The sequence below is a fragment of the Scatophagus argus genome, chromosome 21, assembly GCF_020382885.2.
Source record: "Scatophagus argus isolate fScaArg1 chromosome 21, fScaArg1.pri, whole genome shotgun sequence".
NCBI classification, from domain to species: domain Eukaryota; kingdom Metazoa; phylum Chordata; class Actinopteri; family Scatophagidae; genus Scatophagus; species Scatophagus argus.
The window spans coordinates 15361069-15377958 of NC_058513.1; the positions used below are offsets into that span (position 1 = coordinate 15361069).

The 16890-nt window shown below is 41.6% G+C and overlaps 2 protein-coding genes across 3 annotated transcripts in view; both read right to left on the bottom strand.

The window, feature by feature from the left end:
* The window catches only part of ttyh2 (tweety family member 2), a 52481-nt gene extending 39495 nt beyond the window's left edge, over positions 1-12986 (bottom strand). The window contains exons 1-2 of one of the 2 annotated variants that reach the window (XM_046376220.1): positions 12396-12986; positions 1-173 (exon numbers count right to left, since the gene is read on the bottom strand). In XM_046376220.1, coding sequence (XP_046232176.1) covers positions 1-173; positions 12396-12524 — 302 coding nt within the window. In that variant the 5' untranslated portion in view covers positions 12525-12986. The remainder of the gene's footprint in view (positions 174-12395) is intronic. The other variant, XM_046376221.1, reaches the window with a different exon arrangement.
* A 755-nt stretch (positions 12987-13741) lies between these two features.
* On the bottom strand, positions 13742-16543 carry rpl38 (ribosomal protein L38). The gene is made up of 5 exons (XM_046376222.1): positions 16471-16543; positions 16237-16263; positions 15583-15643; positions 15152-15274; positions 13742-13808 (listed from the first exon to the last, which is right to left on the bottom strand). Exons 2-5 carry the CDS (start codon positions 16237-16239, stop codon positions 13783-13785), a joined length of 213 nt encoding a protein of 70 aa, XP_046232178.1. The 5' UTR covers positions 16240-16263; positions 16471-16543; the 3' UTR covers positions 13742-13782.
* Between the last annotated feature and the right edge of the window lie 347 nt (positions 16544-16890).

A 16890-nucleotide genomic window follows, 5' to 3' on the forward strand; every position in this document is an offset into this window, starting at 1 on the left:
CATGTGATGAGGCCAGCAGCAACGGCGGACCAAGTGACACAGCAAGAGTTGGGCTTCTTGCTCTCCTCCTCTTCGTCTTTGCGGCAGCAGCACAAACAGCTCAGGTAGATGGCCAGACACAGCAGGTTAAGGCCAAGCCCTGCAGCCGCCACACAGCCCAGGAATATGAGAGACTGTAAGACGAGAGAGAGAGAGACAAGTTGGAGGACATGACACGATGCAAAATTTTCCCTCGAGCAACAAACAACCATTTTGACTGAGAACGTAGGGAAATTAATGAAACTAAAAGTTGCTTGATGTTTCAGGTGCCTGTTGAAGGCAAGACAATGCAATTTTGTTGATATATCACATACATGCGTGTAGCACATTTAAGTAAATAATAAAGTTAAGTTTTATATTAAAATGCATTCAGCATAACAGTTAACATAGTGGTGGAAAAACTAAAGTTAGCAATACAGTCATATAAAAATACTAAAAACTTTTGCCCTCAAAAGTCTATTTATGTGAAATTACAGTAAAAATACTGTTGGGAAAATGTACTGAAGTGACAAAAGTAAAATTACTCATTATAAAGAAGAGTGGGCTTATTCTATTAGTTCATTCATGTATTAACGTGTAGACAATTTAAGTGTTAGCATGAAGCACTGGATCCCATGACGTACCAGAGGCATATTAATGACTTAAAAGCATATGTTTTCCAACGACTGAACAGTTAATTTGATCACAGGCCAGTGTCACAAAAGAAAATAGTCATCAACATTTATTTCACTTCCTTTTGACATGTCTGGCCGTACCAAATATCAAAATGACAAAAAAATTACCTTATCAGAGGAATAAAAATCCTACCCTCCTGACATCTGCTAAATGTCAAGTATTCTCCAAACAAATAATATCAAGCTACGGTGTCAACAGTTACTATGATTACTACGGTAATAAGACATAAAGAACAAACAAATATGTCTGCACCAGCTAACTAGGCCAGCTGCATCCACTGTCTCCAGCTGGAGAGCAGACACCTCCTCATACATCTCTGCATCTACTTTTCCCTCTCCATCCTCCTTTAGCCCCCATCCCACCTTCTGCAAGAAACTGAGTGCTGTGACAAAAATAGCAACAAGACTGTCCTAACAGCCACAAATGAATTCTGCATCCATCTGTGAGCAGATGGGTTTATTCAAGCTCGCTCCCTCTTTTTTTTTTTCCTCTCCTACTCGTCCTTTTTAGTTTGTCTGAAATCTTTTTGGTGCTGAGCCATCTGTTCTCATGCTGGGATGTTATGAGTCTCACAAGTCAAGTAGTGGGATTAAAATTCAAAAATGGAGGAATCCACAGGATTATGTCAACGATTGCTATGAAAGAGACATGTAAATCGCAAATTGAAAAAAAAGAAAGAAAAAAAAACCCTTCAGAAGCCTAAACACAGCTGTTTATATCATCTGACGCTCTCTCTGCTGTCAACCTTGCTAATAAAAGAGTGAAAATATGACTGATTACAATTATTATGTGTGTTTACTCATTTTGCACTTACTGTACCATGAATCTTTGTTTTAATTATTTGCTCCCTCCCCCTAAAATCAATCTCTCTATTCTCACTCCTCTCCCTCGCTCCATCTGTTGGGGTGCATTGCCTCATCTTGTCCCATTTCATGGCCGCATGCCTTTCATGTAAAAGGCTGCACATCTGCTAACAAAAAAAGGAAAAAAGAAAATGCAGGAGATGTGTCAAAGGAAGGACAGGGCAATCTACACCCACTGACCCCTCAACTTTCTCATATTCACCAGTGCCCCATCAAATAGGTGTGGAAATTAGAAGAAATTTAGCGCTGCAGTTTAAGAGATGGGATTGTAAATGACTTAATGGGTGTGCTCAGACAGATGGATGACAGCGAGCACCAAGGTGAGACAAAGACTGGAGGAGAGAAGCTCTTCCTCTCATCTTAAAGTGGGGTGGGGGTTTTGCGCTATGAGAGTTGGCATAAACTGGGTGTAATTGAGGTGAACACGGTAAATGAGATGGAGATGTGGGACGCAGGTGGATAATATGAACGTGGGGGATGGGTGGGAGACAGCCTCAGATTGCTCAACAGAGGAGAAAGGGGAGGGGGGACTCCTGCTGAACACACAAACACTGGGCCACCCTGCCGCTCTTGTCCTCATGGTAATGTGCAGGTTAGTTGGTGCCTTTGCGTCAGGGAGGGAGGACGTGTGAAAGGCCGAATTACCACAGCCCATTTGAATCAAGCAGCATGTGACAGGCCTCCTTAAATTGCCATGCCTGTGTCTTGTGATTTCCCCCTTGCAGCCAGGCAATGGAGAGAAAGGAGGGAATGTGGCAGAAGGGGGAGAACGAGTGAGTAAAATGGTGGACAGTTGAGGCACCTCAGCATCAAAAGAGTGGCTTATATTATCTTTTTTTTGGTTTGTTTCATGGTGTTTAGGTCTGCAAATTCTCTTGAAATTCGCTGTTTAAAAAAAACACTGCATGGGGTTTGAGAAAGAACTCAAAAACGAGAGACATTTATTCCAAGGTTTCTTTAAAAGCAGCTATGGGCAAGACAACACTCTCCACTTCCTGTCTATCATTCTCTCTCTCTCGTCACGGTCTTTTCTTCTCAGTAGTAGGGCACAAAAATAATGGCTTCTGAATTATGTAGCATCCATTCAGTGGAAGGTCGCGCACAGAGACTGAATGTGCACAAAAACACACATGCCACAACCCCATCCTGGAACCATCACTTCCCAGTGTTCCAACCTTCCATTAAGTTTAAAAACACCATTTATCTTTTACCGAGCAGAGTGTGCACGCATTCGCTCTTTGGTAAAAATCAAATTGGCGGCTCTGACCACTTAACTGCCACCTAAATTAGCTCTGAGTAGTTTCCCATAAAAGTAGACTCGATATGTTAACACCCTTCTCCTTACTTACTCTTTCCCAACTCAAGAGGCCCATTCCGCTGTTTTCTCTGCTTTGTTCCCTCTCAATTGTCCCTATAGACAGGGGGTGGGGTGAGCATGAGGCTGGAGGCAAAAGAAAGGAAGGAAGATCTAGTTGAGCGGAAAGTCAGTCCTTGAGATCTGGGACTAGAGGGGGAGTAGATTAAAGGGAAATAGGAAGATAAGGTGACAGAGTTATGTAGGGAATATTGGAATGAAAACGTGAGACGTCAGGGTGTGGATGAGAAAGAGCGAAGGGAAATAAGGGGAAAAAAAAGGGTGGCAAACAACGCCTGTATGACAAAGTGTGTGTTTGCACATGTCTGTGTCTGTAAAGGGAAGACAAAGACACAGCTAACTCATCCACATGACAGACTCTTCCCTACTCAGGGCACGGCCCAGTTTCTCTCATATTACGAGTCCACTGTTGATGGCTTCGCCCTGAGGCTGGAACGTTACATAATGCTACGACTTTCCCAAAATAGTGAACAAACCTGAGAATCCCATTGCTGAATGTACATAAATGAATTCAAGGTATGACACATAAATGAAAGGTTAACACAAGAAAGAAAGTTTTAAGTCTGTTACTCACAAACACTCTCACACAGCCCCTGTATGAATTCAACAATATGCAAAGCTGCCAGTTCACGGACTAAATCCAATGTAATCCAGTTAGGGTTACAACTAATTATCATTTTAATAATGAGGTTTCTTTTTTTCTTTTTCAATTAATCAGTTATTAATTTTATCTATAAAATGGAGAGTAATGAAAAATGTCAATCTAACAATTAATCATTTATAATTGCCGATTAATTTTCTCTCAGCAGAGTAACTGATTAATCTAACTGATTAAGCTAATAATTTATAATTCAACAGAAAAGAAATAAATCCAACCATATTTTCCAATAGTTGATGCTTAAATCTTCACAGTAACGCAACTTTAACTGAACATTTCATCATAGGAACTCTGTGATTTCTTGTTTCAAAAAGGTTCAGACTCCATGTACAAAGAAAGTGTTTTACCCAGAAAATCTGACCTGAAAATACTGTGTACCTCTTTATAAGCTCTCCACTGTTAGAAATGGTCCTTTATCGGAACAGAACGGAAAGAGACAGAAAACACAGGAGATGGAAGATGATGTGCTGTTTGTCAGTCTAAGTGGTGTGTTGTTTGTGCCTTATGCTGAGTGCCCATAAAAAGAAAATACATTTTTAATACACGAGTGGTGACCATAATTAATACATGGAGATGGTAAGCACCTCCATCTGTTGCAGTGCATGAGCGAGCAGGTCTAAGGCATGTAACAGTGGAATTCCACAAGTTTGGAGTGGCACTAAATGCACACTAAGAGATATGAAATGTCTTGTGGAAACATGGCTGCTCCACAGCAGGTGGCAGACAGCTGTGCGTAGGTGGAGAAGGTCTCCAGGCGCAGTGTGCACCGATGTACCATACGAGTGTGTCCTCAACAGACAGCGACATTCCTTCAAGATGATGGGGGTTAAACGTGTGTCAGGTCAGTTAGAGAAAGAAGAAGACATGGACAAAGAGAGAAAGGAAGTCCACCTTAAAAGTCAAACGTGTTAGTGAGCAGCAGGGAGCCTCTTTATGCTGCTGGAAATCCTGAGAGATGGTTTTAGTTTTTTTTATTTTCTAACAGTTGGAATTCCCTCCACTTTTTTTTAAAGGGTTATTCCAGAGATTTAATACTACTCGTCCGTAAAATTGGGGAGCACCGAGGACTGAATGGTTAAAATCAACGTAGCAGAGGCAGAGATACCAAGATTCAAGTATGCAATTCCCATAATGCAATGAAATAGCAACTTTTTTTAAAAATGCTGCTCAAATCTCTCACCCCCAGTGGTTAATGCAGGAGCTCTGGTAAAATTTCTAATCCCCAAGCTCGAGCTGAAATATCCTTGATGACGTGATCAGAGTTATTTTCTCACACTTAACAAAACTCATCTAGAAGCGCAGAAGACTGTCAGCACTCCTCCCTGGGAGTAACCTGAACTTCAAGTTCAAAACTGGTGGAATGCCCCTTTTAAAGAGCACTGATTCCTTTTAGGAATCTTACTGTAAAGCAGCCCAGACTTATTCCTATGACATTTCCTTCTGTGATGCATTTACCACACTGTACATTGTATTACAACACCATATATAATCAATTTGTACCATAATGAAGGGTTGAATGAAGCCTTCTGAGCGCCTTAAGAAATGCCTCCCTCCCCAAAGATCAATGGAGCAGTCACTGTCTCCCTCCCCGCTGCTGCCCGTCCCAGTCTGACACTCGGGTGAGTGCCCCGGGGACCAGGGCTCTTTCCGGCAGAGTGCACTTCGCTGGGCCTGCCCGTGTTCACAGCTGGGACGCCATTAAGTCCCAGCAAAGTGACCCGTGGGTTATGGATGAGAGGAGGAGGAGGAAATGGATAGAAGAAGGAGGAGGCCTCAATGCTAAAGGATACTTTAAATCTGTTACGCTGTGCCGCCTTGTTGCCCCTAACACTTTGCTACTACAAACTGAAGGTCTCAGGAGCTTTGGCAGGTGCAGCGCTTGCTCATTGTTGAAGATTTTCTTGTCTGGCTTGCTTTTGTGGTTCTGTAAAACCGCCATGAATCTCTTTCTAGTAACTGCTCCTGTGCAGACCGCGCTTACTGGGACATCTTTGGAGTGCAGTAAAGCGTGTTATCTCCCTATTTCCTTAACACCCTCTGTGAACCCAGTGCCCAAACCATTGCCTCAGGGGAGTCAGGGGTCATGGTTTTGATGCTACACCCCCACAACTAAGGAGAGCCCCCCCCCCTCCCCCCTCCGCTTCCACGGAGGAGCAGACTTTCATTGTTGTTTCTGCCGGAGGGGAATGTGGCTGCGTGAATCCACTCGTCCCAGTTCATGCAGCTTTTGGTGGGTACAAACATTCAAAGTGACCTGCTGGAGATTCTCATTGCGCTCTTCATCACCAACCAAAATCATGACACGAGGAAAAGCAGAACAAACAATCACAAACCCTCAGCACAATGGACAGTCATGCTGTGCTGTCATATCCTGTTATTATGCATGTTGTTATATCAGCATGGGGGATGGACATGCTGCCTTGTTAGTACAGACTTTGGCCATACCATCTAGCCAATCAGGTGATGCTAATTACTGGCTGAAGCACTACAGAGACAGATTGGGGTTAATGACCTTCTGGAAAGCCAGAGGGGACACTGTGAGCGTGTCTTTCTACGTGTATGCATGACTCAAACCAGGACAAAGTAGATGCCTGCGTAAGAAAAGAAAGACATCATGATTGTTATTAAGGCTGAGCTGAAGTGAATCACTGTTTTAACAATAAGGCTGCACAGTCATTCACACAAATGGGAAGAGAGTGAATTGAGACAAGCATGGAAATCAAGAGCAACATTCAAGATTGATTTTCTTGAGGAGGAGGCAACAGGAGTTGGTAAATTTCCAATGTAATCAGAGGGTTTGTGATGGCTGAAGCGATAATGGATTTTCAGCCCTCGCTATGCATAATTCTCCATTTTATTTTAAATCACACAAACTAAATACAGCAAACATGACAACAGCTCACACATACACCTGCAAAATGAGCCCCGTGATCAGTGAAATGAAGCCGCTTGTAGCGACATCATGTGAAGATGGATTCCTGCAAAGGCACAATCAAATGTTTAAGATTTGAAAACTAATAAATGTTATAAGTCAAATGAAAAAAATCAGTATAATGACATAAGTATAATGCACAGTAATCAATTATCTTAACAGTGAAACAAACACATCTTCTATACTCATTATTTCATGTAAATTCCCTCTTGCACACATGAGCAGCCCTCACACAATAGCACATCCCTTCAGATTGAGGTCTAACATCAAGACCAGAGAGTGGAAGGTGAAGGAAATGCTGAGGAACAGAGAAGAAATTTAAACTGAGAGAGGAAGAAACAGTGAAAACAAAGACAACAGAAAAAAAAAACAGAACGGTCTGGAGGAGGAGGCTGTTTACAGGCACTCGGGTGGAACATTGTTCCCAGGGAATCTCTGTAAGAAAAGCCACTGAAGCAGGGAGACTGAGTGTGTATGTGTGTTTGTGCATTTGCTGATGTAACTGAATACCACGTCAGTCTTATTCATTTTATCCTATATTGTTCCTGGCCAGGGTAATAGCAAGATAAAAGCTTTCAAAAGAAACTCGTCTGAGCTGGACATTAAAGTGATCAGTGGTGAAACATTAAAGTGGATACTGTTTTGTCAAGGACAAATGGTGATGCTTTTAAGGCAAGGTCTTTGTTCTCGTGTGCAGGAGGACCGACAAATGTTCTTTAATCACTCGCAATTATGTACAGGATGTGTGAAATCTACCATGATGTCCATGGCTGTTCAGGTAATAAAACTGATTTATTTTTGAGTTACAGTCATTACTCTCTCAGTTTTACAAAGTGTCTTGAAGTTGAAACACAAAGACAAACATGATAAATTTGTATATGAAAGCATTTTTTTCATGCTTTCTAATGTTCAGGACATAAACCCAAATTACAGCAGCTCTTTGACAACACAGACTGTTTTAGTGGTGCGAGAGCAGAACATGGCACATTTTCTTTCAGCAAGAGCACAGCACATGTTGCGTTACTTTGTGCTTGGACAGGCATACAGCTGAGTATACCAATACACCCACTATATTTTCAGTAAATACTGCATCACGCACAGAGAATAACAAGAAAATATTGAATGTTCAGTAATTAAAAAAGATGTTTGATATTGTTGAAATGTCTGCTGCTACAGCAACATGGTCTCGTTAACCTTATAAAATGAGTAAAGCTTTTGCCCAAAATTAAAAACTAGATTGATTTCACGTAGATTTGCAAACCAAATTCAACACAGAATGGAAGAAATAAAGCCAGCTGACATTTCAGGAAATAATATTTGCTTTCACACCAAGAATGAAATGAATCATAGCTGGAACAAGCAGAGGGTTAGTTTAGCCTAGCATAAAGATCTGAGTAGCTAGTTTTGCTCTGTCTGAAAGGTAACAAAATCTAATCTAATTACTATATTACGTTTGTTTAATGTGTACAAAAAAACAAAGCAAACTGAGCATTGAAACTCTCCTCAAGATAGCAAACAAAGGTGTGTATTTTCCAGAATGTCAAATTATTTCATTAACAAAGTGTCTGTAACACAGTGGTAGAGATATTTCAACACACAACATTAATTTCTTTTACTCAGGATCCAGAATTGTTCTGAGCAGAGTGTCCGTTATTCATTGATTTTGGAAAAAGCAACTACGGCAGAGCAATTCAAATCACAAATATTAGCAAATTACAATATGGCCAAGTTCAAGATCCAAATCACAGCAGTATTCTTTTTTTTCCTAAATGTAAAATTTGTCACAACATACCATTATGAATGAAGCACTGTGGTGCTACAGTGATGCCCTGGCTTACAAATCATAATCTCCAGACATAAAGGAACATGCTTGTTTGGTACAGATCCCAATCATAATCATTTTTAAACTTTTCTGTGAAAAGGGAATGCAAAATTTACTCACTGCAATCACAATATCTCCCAAAAAACTTCATAATAGGATCAGTTTTTATTTCAGCAGTAAAATGCTATAATTCTGGTTCTCTTTGGATAGTCAGAGTCTCTTGGCTGGATGAGGAACAGCATGTCCATGTGATGGACACAAGAAGTATTTGGCAAGAACTTGCTTGGGTCACAAAGCATGGAAACGTGAAGGGAAGTCAGATGGACTTGGACCTGCTGACCTACACATGACGTCTGGCTAAAATACACACCCACAGGCAGGCACACACACACACACACACAAATATTATAAAAACTAGGCCCCTGTCCTATTTTGTGGAGAGCTTTTTCAGTTTTCCGTTTTTGCCCTCTTTCCATCCTGTAGGCTGCAGGAAAGGGAGATGAGGAGCAGAGAAATATGTTCCACATGTTAGACAGACCTGGCTAAGGAGGACTGAGTGTTCGCAGAGGAGATCAGCAGATTATCAGAGGAGTGTGTGCATCCCCAAAGCAATCACCAACAACGCAGGGGTGTTGCTTTCTGAGTGAGAGGGCAGTACAGGTCTTGGTATGCTTAAAACAAAAGTGCTTATCGGATCTGCCTGAAGCCACCTTTCCAACTGAAAAACAGCACACAATTGTCATGTTCACTTCGTGCGCTGATTGGCCAGGGAGATGTACATGGAAGAGTGAAATTAGGCACAGTTTGGATTTCTCTATATCTGAGTGCAAAACCAGACAGAATGTCCAAAAATGTCCACATTGTCCTGAGTTCTTGGACAGAAATCAGGGATGCAGCCAGTAGGAGGCAGACTTCATGCATGCTTCGCCTTCGGGTATAGAAATTACAAACACTTTTGGCTCTAGTACACAACAAGCTGTATCACCTACTCTAGTTGGTACCCCTTAACTGAACTGCTGCACTGAACTGCAGCACCAGATGAGATTTTGTGACTGTAAGATAAAGAAGAATAGCTTGCTTCATGTCTGAGGACATAAACTGGAGAAGTCAAGTCAGGTGATTCAGCTGATAGACATTCCTTCACTGACAATACCAGCATCCAACAGAGGGTGAGAAACACAGTACCCCACACACACACACACACACACACACACACACACACGCACACAGAGAACAGTGAAAGATCGCAACCCCAAGCATTCCATCACATTTGCTGGCCCAAAGCCAACAGAGGAATTCACTAGGATTGCCCACACTACAACTAGCCAATTATAATTCCTCTGAAAAAGCATACAGTCTGGGTTAAAGGCATGGCTCAACTGCTCGATACTGTCCACAGCAGCGGCCAACTAAACATCGATTCAGTGATTTATTTACAAAAGAGTGGATTCATTTTACTCACAAGGATTCAATTTACAGGGCTCGACCGTAAAGCTTGATTTCAGTTCGGTTAAACTGAATTCTGTTCAATGAAACTCGGCAAAAATATCAGTTGCAATCATCCCAGCGCAAGAAACAAATTGGATAAAAACTTTATAAATGCACACAGTGTGATACTTTGCAGTGTACATATAATTTACAATATGCTGACCCTTTTTAAACTGATTACACTGGCATGAGTCACTTCATTAGTGACACTGTCCCTCAGTAATTTAAGTATTAGTCACAACTTAACAGCTATGCAAGTACAGGGGCAATAAATCACTCGTTTTCCCAGATTTTCATTCCTTGATTGCAATGCAACATATTATCGCTGCTATTAATGCATTAGAAGCAGCAAAAAAGGAGGTAGCGATCAGAATTAAGCTTTCCGGCCCACAAAGGACAGAAAATGTAATGGCCTGAATAGCCTTGCATCAGCTTGGAACTGAGTCATTAGCTTTGGTGCTTTACACAGAATTGTTCTGCGAAGTGGGAGCACAAAGGGCCTGACCTATATCTGTGAAACACAGACAACGAGAGCCGGAGCACTGTTGTGTCGGAGTCAAGACAGCGAGAGAGACAGAACAACAAAAGTCATAGAGAAAAGGAGAGGTTAATGGTTGCGATGACGGGGTTGACCAACCTGTGATTTGAATGTCAGATTTTGGCTGACAGTTTCTCTGGAGGAAGTGCTCCTCTTCTGCTGAGATTCACTACCCTCACCTCCCACGCCCCATGGCCCTTAGTCTACTTCCACAATGCTGTGCAGAATGAAAACTGGCAGCTTGAGGAGAAAAAAAAATCTCTTTCACTTCTATCTCTGTTCTCTCTTTCCTGATACCAGCAAGCCCAACTTGATTATTCAGACCATCTGATATGTTGTAAAGCATGAATGCATCAAAATAGTTTCATTTTTAGTGAAGACATGGCAACTGAAAGCAATGGGTAACATCACAGCTAATGTTGAAGGCAATGACCCTGACAAACACCAAAAATCTGGGAAGAAGCCTCAAATTCGGAGCCTAACGGAGTCTTTTGAAGCTCAGGGACTCGTGTTTCCCTCAGGAGCTGGTGGTGGGGCTGTAATGGAAGACGGGAGCCATCGCTGGGCTCATACGGTTCGGGTTCGAACCCTAATTAGCTTGTTGTGCTAATCTCTGCACTGACCACTTACAACAAAAAGATTATGGTCGGACTTTGCACCTATGAACTTTGGTTGTGCATTATATTATCATTACTCTGACATACCATGACTTCTGCACACTGAAGGCTCTGCAGAAATACATGAACCACTACAGCCCTGGTAATGTTAATGTTACTCCACACTGGCCACTGTTTGCTAAAAGATGTTAATATGACAGTGCTGTGTTTATAGCTTGTTTCCACTGTCCCCAAGTGGCAAAAAAGTTCCAGATATTATTTTTACAGAAGACATGCCAACAAACTTACTGTTGTACAGTTTTGGGCCTTGAATTCCCCTCGGGATCAATAAAATATCTATCCATCTATCAAAAAAAGCATGATTGCAAAGTATTATCAAACAATATCACCAAACCGTAGGGTTGTAAAATCAAGTATTTTACAGTTGTCAAAGCCAAAAGTACCCTACAGTATTTTGTCTGTATCTTCACTTCTGAAATGAAACACCTCCACATCTTCATGAGTCTTCTCTCTGACCGCCGTGGTCCCCGAAGGCCCTCTGACCTCACCCTGAAAACCCCTGTGCTCAACGCTTCAGCAGTGAGTTTAAATGCCATTTATTCTCAGCGTGATGTACCTACGTGAACTGACGGAGCCTAAGCTGTAACCTTGAAAAATTAAACAGTGAAATAATAAAACATTCATTGCGCTTGACATGTGTTCACAAGCAGGTCATTAGTCATCCAGCACTTGATCCCAACCCACTTCAGATCTGTGAAACAGTCCAGTCATCGCCTCTGGAGTTAGATGGGAACCACTTTTACTCCCCTGGGTGAAGCACATCTGTGCCCACCCACATGTGTGCTTCCTGATCCTCTCTCTGTGTCTCTTCAACTGACACAAAGACAACTTATTTACCAAACCTAAAAATGAATTAAAAGGTTTACAGAGGCCGAATGAAATGGCGAAGTGACCTGCCAGTCGAGTACTGGCAAACAATATTCCTGTTTTACTCCTTGATTATTGTTTATAGACTGAACAGACCGCACTGATACCCCACATCAATATCCAGACTTTCTGACTGGGTTCATTGAGCTGTGGGACTGGATTTAACTCTTCGAGGTGGCTGCCAGTTAGGTGTGCTCACAGAGACATCACTGTTGTCATCAATAACGCAAAACGTGATCTAAATCTGAAGGCAGCAGAAAGCATAATGACGACTAACACTCTGCAATTGATTTAAGTGACACCACGGGAGTGTCAGAAAGATTATAAACCATAGATTAAAGGATTAGGAGAGGTTGCCCACAATACAAAACCGTCATAAACTCTCTTGTGAGTAAATGACATGTCTCTACTGTTTAACTTATGTTGTGAGCAACTGGGCTCCTGTCCCATCCACTACTGACCTGCTGGTAGTTCTCCTCTTCAGGCTGGAAGCTGTTGTCAATGGGCTGAAATCTCAGGTTGATATGTGGAAAATTGTGAAGCCAGTAAGTCCACCAGGGCGCAATGTAATCCACCCGAGCCGAAGACATCCCTGCCCCGTGGAAAAAAGTTAGGCTACAGCCGAAATTAGCTTCCTTTTACTAATGTGAGCTGTCGCGTCCGCTGCCGGAGACCTTAATCCCGTCTCATATCAAACAAAGACAATGATAAAAGCATGCTCGTCTGTGGAAACACACTCTGAGCCACACGTGAGCGCAAAACGTCCGAGAGGTCCTGCAGAGCCGGCAGCTTTGCCGCAAAGTGAAATCCAACACAGACTTTTCATGAAAAGAAGATTTAATCACACAACACCCATGTCTCCCACAACCCACGGCTCTTATCCGACCGACAGCTGCTTCAAACGCTCCCAACACAGTCACCGGCGGGAGCGCGCACTGTGGACACGAGGAGGTACGGGAGCGCGCAGAGACACCCCCTCAAGGGAGTTTTGGAGGCATCAGTCTGGCAAACCTGTCTGTGGTATGACTGTTCAAACCACACGCGTTCACTGCTGAATAAAATCACACCATCACGGCGTTTCACTGTTTAGGCGTCGTTTTATTAATTTGCGGAATTTGTTGCCGCACTGCCACCTAGTGGCCAGTTGAGACAATTACACAGACTACTTCCTGCAGTCCTCACAAGGGACGTCCGAGTCAAACACGGGTAACTTCTATCTTCACAAATTATGGAAAATTGAAGGCGGCGAGTCTCTGTGCAGCCGTTCCACATCCGTACATCCTCAGTAACCACACTGGTTAGGTCAACTCATATTGAATTTCATCACTGTGAACACACATCACTCATTTTGTAGTCCTCACTGACTCTGGTGTCCATGTGCACAAACTGATGTTTTAAAGACACGTTTACGTGGTGCTGCACGGGCACAGAAAATGCTTTCACTGGTATGCTTGTTGATTTATACACTTTCTGCACACACACTGTTGATTACACAGACAAGCACTTAAATTTTACACATGAAGTATGAAGGAGGACTGAATTTATTTGCTTACATCTTAACGTGTTAGTACAGGAGGGCAGTGCCTTAAATGTACCTTTCATTGATTATAGCTCAAATCTGACATCTTGTGGAAAGATGTTTAAACAGGGTAGATTATACATGTTGTTTTAACAAGCTGTCTATGCAACATATATATACAAATTATACTGATTAATAATTCATGATGCAAGTTAAGTTTTCAATCTCTCATGTTCACATTATGGCATGAGAATACAGCAAGAAGAAGAAGTACAGACAAGTAACTCTGTTTTCCAATTTTTTATTACAATTATCTGTACATCACGGATTTACTTCAGCTCCTTCACAGCCAGACCTGTAAGACAGAAAGACGACAGGTTAGAAAATATTCACTGGCACAAAACATCACACCAGCTCAGACAAGTGCACTCATTTTCTGCATCCAGCACTCTCAACCCATTTCTTCCTCTTGTGAAAGTACCTGCCAACTGCTTGTGTGAAGGAATGTGTCATGACTATTCTCACTAATGAACAGCTGAGAACCCTTCATCACAAACACAATCAATGCAACTTCACTGAACATCTGACAATCCTGACTGGCTTCGGTTTTACATAAAAAGGCTGCATGAAATACTTTAAGTTGAACAGGTAGGCTGCTACTACCGAGACCTAAAACTTGCTGTAAAATACTGAATTACAACTCAAAAACACACTATTCCAAATATCAACATCTACCATCAAATTAATGGACTTCTAGTACTTAATTCTGCATCACCACTTCTAGACTAGAATTACATTATCAGAAACTCAAACAGTTGTGATGCAGTTTTAGCCCACACGCTATTTTTAACCACAGAACACAGCAGTTAAAACCTGGAAAAACAGCTCTGTCACAAGCTCAATGAGATCAACAGAATGAAAACGGCTTCAATATTCAACAGCTAATCCCCCACAAGCACACAAGGTTCACAGGTGACCTTTAAAAATAAAAATCTGTTAAGTCAATAATCATAGCTGAAATAATATTCAAGTCTGAGGACAGGTTATATCTACAGACTTGGGTGTCAGCTCTGGGACACAGCACACAATCACTACAAGGTGAGTCATAACCTGCTGTAGGCCAATTAATACTTGTCTCCAATTTATATACTGTATACGCCGATGGGGATTTTGGTCATTTTGAAACGGCTTCTTCCTCAGTTTGAGTGTTGTCATTAGTATCAAGACTGTTCAAATATTATAAATACCTTCAGTGTCTGCAATTGTGCTTTAAGCTGCAGTTAGTCATTTTCCAGGAGAAATTAATATGTACCCCCTGTGGAGTCCTATTGAAAATGCTACAAAATAGTTGCATTTTCATTGTGGAAAAACCACACTTTGAACATTTGTCTCTCACAGTGAGACGGCGCTCTGGAACCTGATTGCTTACCTCCATTTGAGTTCTTTTTGTGTTTGCATATCGTTTTCTTGCACAGTGCATGACTACCACTAGTCATTTAATGCAATCATACCATGCCTGTGCAGTCTTGTGCACATATGAATGGAAAAGTAAACTCAGGTGTCCACTCATAGAAGCAAAATCCAACAGGGCATTTTATATTAAACCCATGAAAGATGCAAACTTCTTAACAAACAAAACAAAGTAAGATATTCATGACTGCTGCATCTCAGTCATCTTGTCATTTTTTAAAAACTGACCTGGGGGCAGGGACTGCTTGAGCTTCTCAGCCTTCTCCTTGTCTGTGATGACCAGGGTGTACAGGTACCTGCTGCAGCGCACCTTGAACTTAACATTGTCCTTGTTCTTCTTGATCTTTACGGCTGAAGGAAAACAAACAAGCCAGTTCAGATTCTCAGCAACAGAAACACGTACTTAGGTGAAAATAAATCACAATTCAAACATCAGTGACACAAATGAATGTATGGGCATTGGTACAGTTTCCAAAACAAACTGTGGTAATGCACTTGTACACTTGTGAGGTTTGGAATAAGATGAAGGAAAAACGAATCTCCTTAAAAGAAAATGTTCATGCACAATCTTTTAAATATGTTTACATTTTAACAGCATACATCGCTTTCCTTTACAACAACCATTACAGCGAGGTGAGACAGTTAAGCGTTTAACTTACACTTGGCATCCTTCCTCCTGGCTGTCAGCAGGAAATCTTTGATTTCTTCAATCTTGCGAGGCTACAATTAGGGAACAATGCAGACGATTAAAATTCACGCCATCAAACGCAAGAGATGACCAGCGAAGAGCAAACTAATGTCAGGGGACCGGTGGAACTGAAGTTTCTGTTGCAAAGCGAAACTCAGCACTTGGTCCATCATTATTCTAGCAAGACAGAATGCATCACGAGCACATCAGCCTGAGATGTTTGGACGTCTTGCTGACGGTAAAGGCATGGCCTCATTCAGGTGAACAAGCTGTCACCACCAACCCACGGCTAATGTCAAGGGGAAAAAAACAATGACAACATGCATCGGCTCGCAACGGCTACAATACACACGTTTTAACGTTAACTGTTAGATTTAGGAAATTACGACTCCGGGCCACTTAACATGCCTATTTCAAACAGGACACAGCCGGGTGGCCCAATAGCGCTAGCAGCGTTATGCTAACGCTAACAACCTATGCTAGTCACTCCAAAACGTCTTCCGTCGAATGATACAGAACCACAGAAATACATTTTACATTAGAACGAGCCCACATCTATAGGATACAGAAATGTCAGCTATTCAGACGCATATATTGAGTTATTTAAAGGAGAAAAAATCCTTACCATGCTGCCGTGTCAGCGGACTGAGTGCTGGGGAAAAGCAAGAAAAGATGGAGTCATTAAACCGGTTTTACCAACGGCAAGAAAAATTATGGTAAATAAATAATTATCTCGTCATCTAGCACCTGAATGGAATAATCAAAAAATAGCAGATACAAGGATGTAATTACTAATGTTAAAGAGGATGGATGATGATAGAAATCATGATTTTTGTTTATACGTGAACAAGAAACTCACTCAGTCTGCCACAGAGGGGATGAAAAGGGGTGGAACTTCCGGTTTGGAAAGTATTTATACCGCGCTACGGAAAGCACGGAGGGTCAATGTTTAAAAAAAGAAAAGCGTATGACCAGAAACTGTATGGTAGTAAAGTCGAATGGTATTTGTGTTTAAATTGGTATACTGCGTTCAGAGAGTAGTTTACTTTAAATGAGCGTTAAACATTACGTACACAAACATTACATAAGTGTGTGCATGTCGCCATACCTGTTTGTTCGTTTTCCAAAAGCTAACAGTGTTTTCAGTTATTGGATATATTTAAAGTAGCCTACCTGTTTTGTTTAATAATTATGTATTGTATATTCTGAGATAAGTTGTCAATTGAAATATTGGCTTTCTAAACCCATTTAGGCATTCTGATCCACACAAGCGTTCTAC

What these genes read in the sequence shown, in the direction of transcription:
- rpl38 (XM_046376222.1), bottom strand. An exon ending in CAGGAGGAAGGATGCCAAGT is followed by an intron (nt 15,275 to 15,582) that starts GTAAGTTAAACG and finishes GTTTTCCTTCAG; the next exon opens with CCGTAAAGATCAAGAAGAAC. An exon ending in CAAGCAGTCCCTGCCCCCAG is followed by an intron (nt 13,809 to 15,151) that starts GTCAGTTTTTAA and finishes TCTGTCTTACAG; the next exon opens with GTCTGGCTGTGAAGGAGCTG.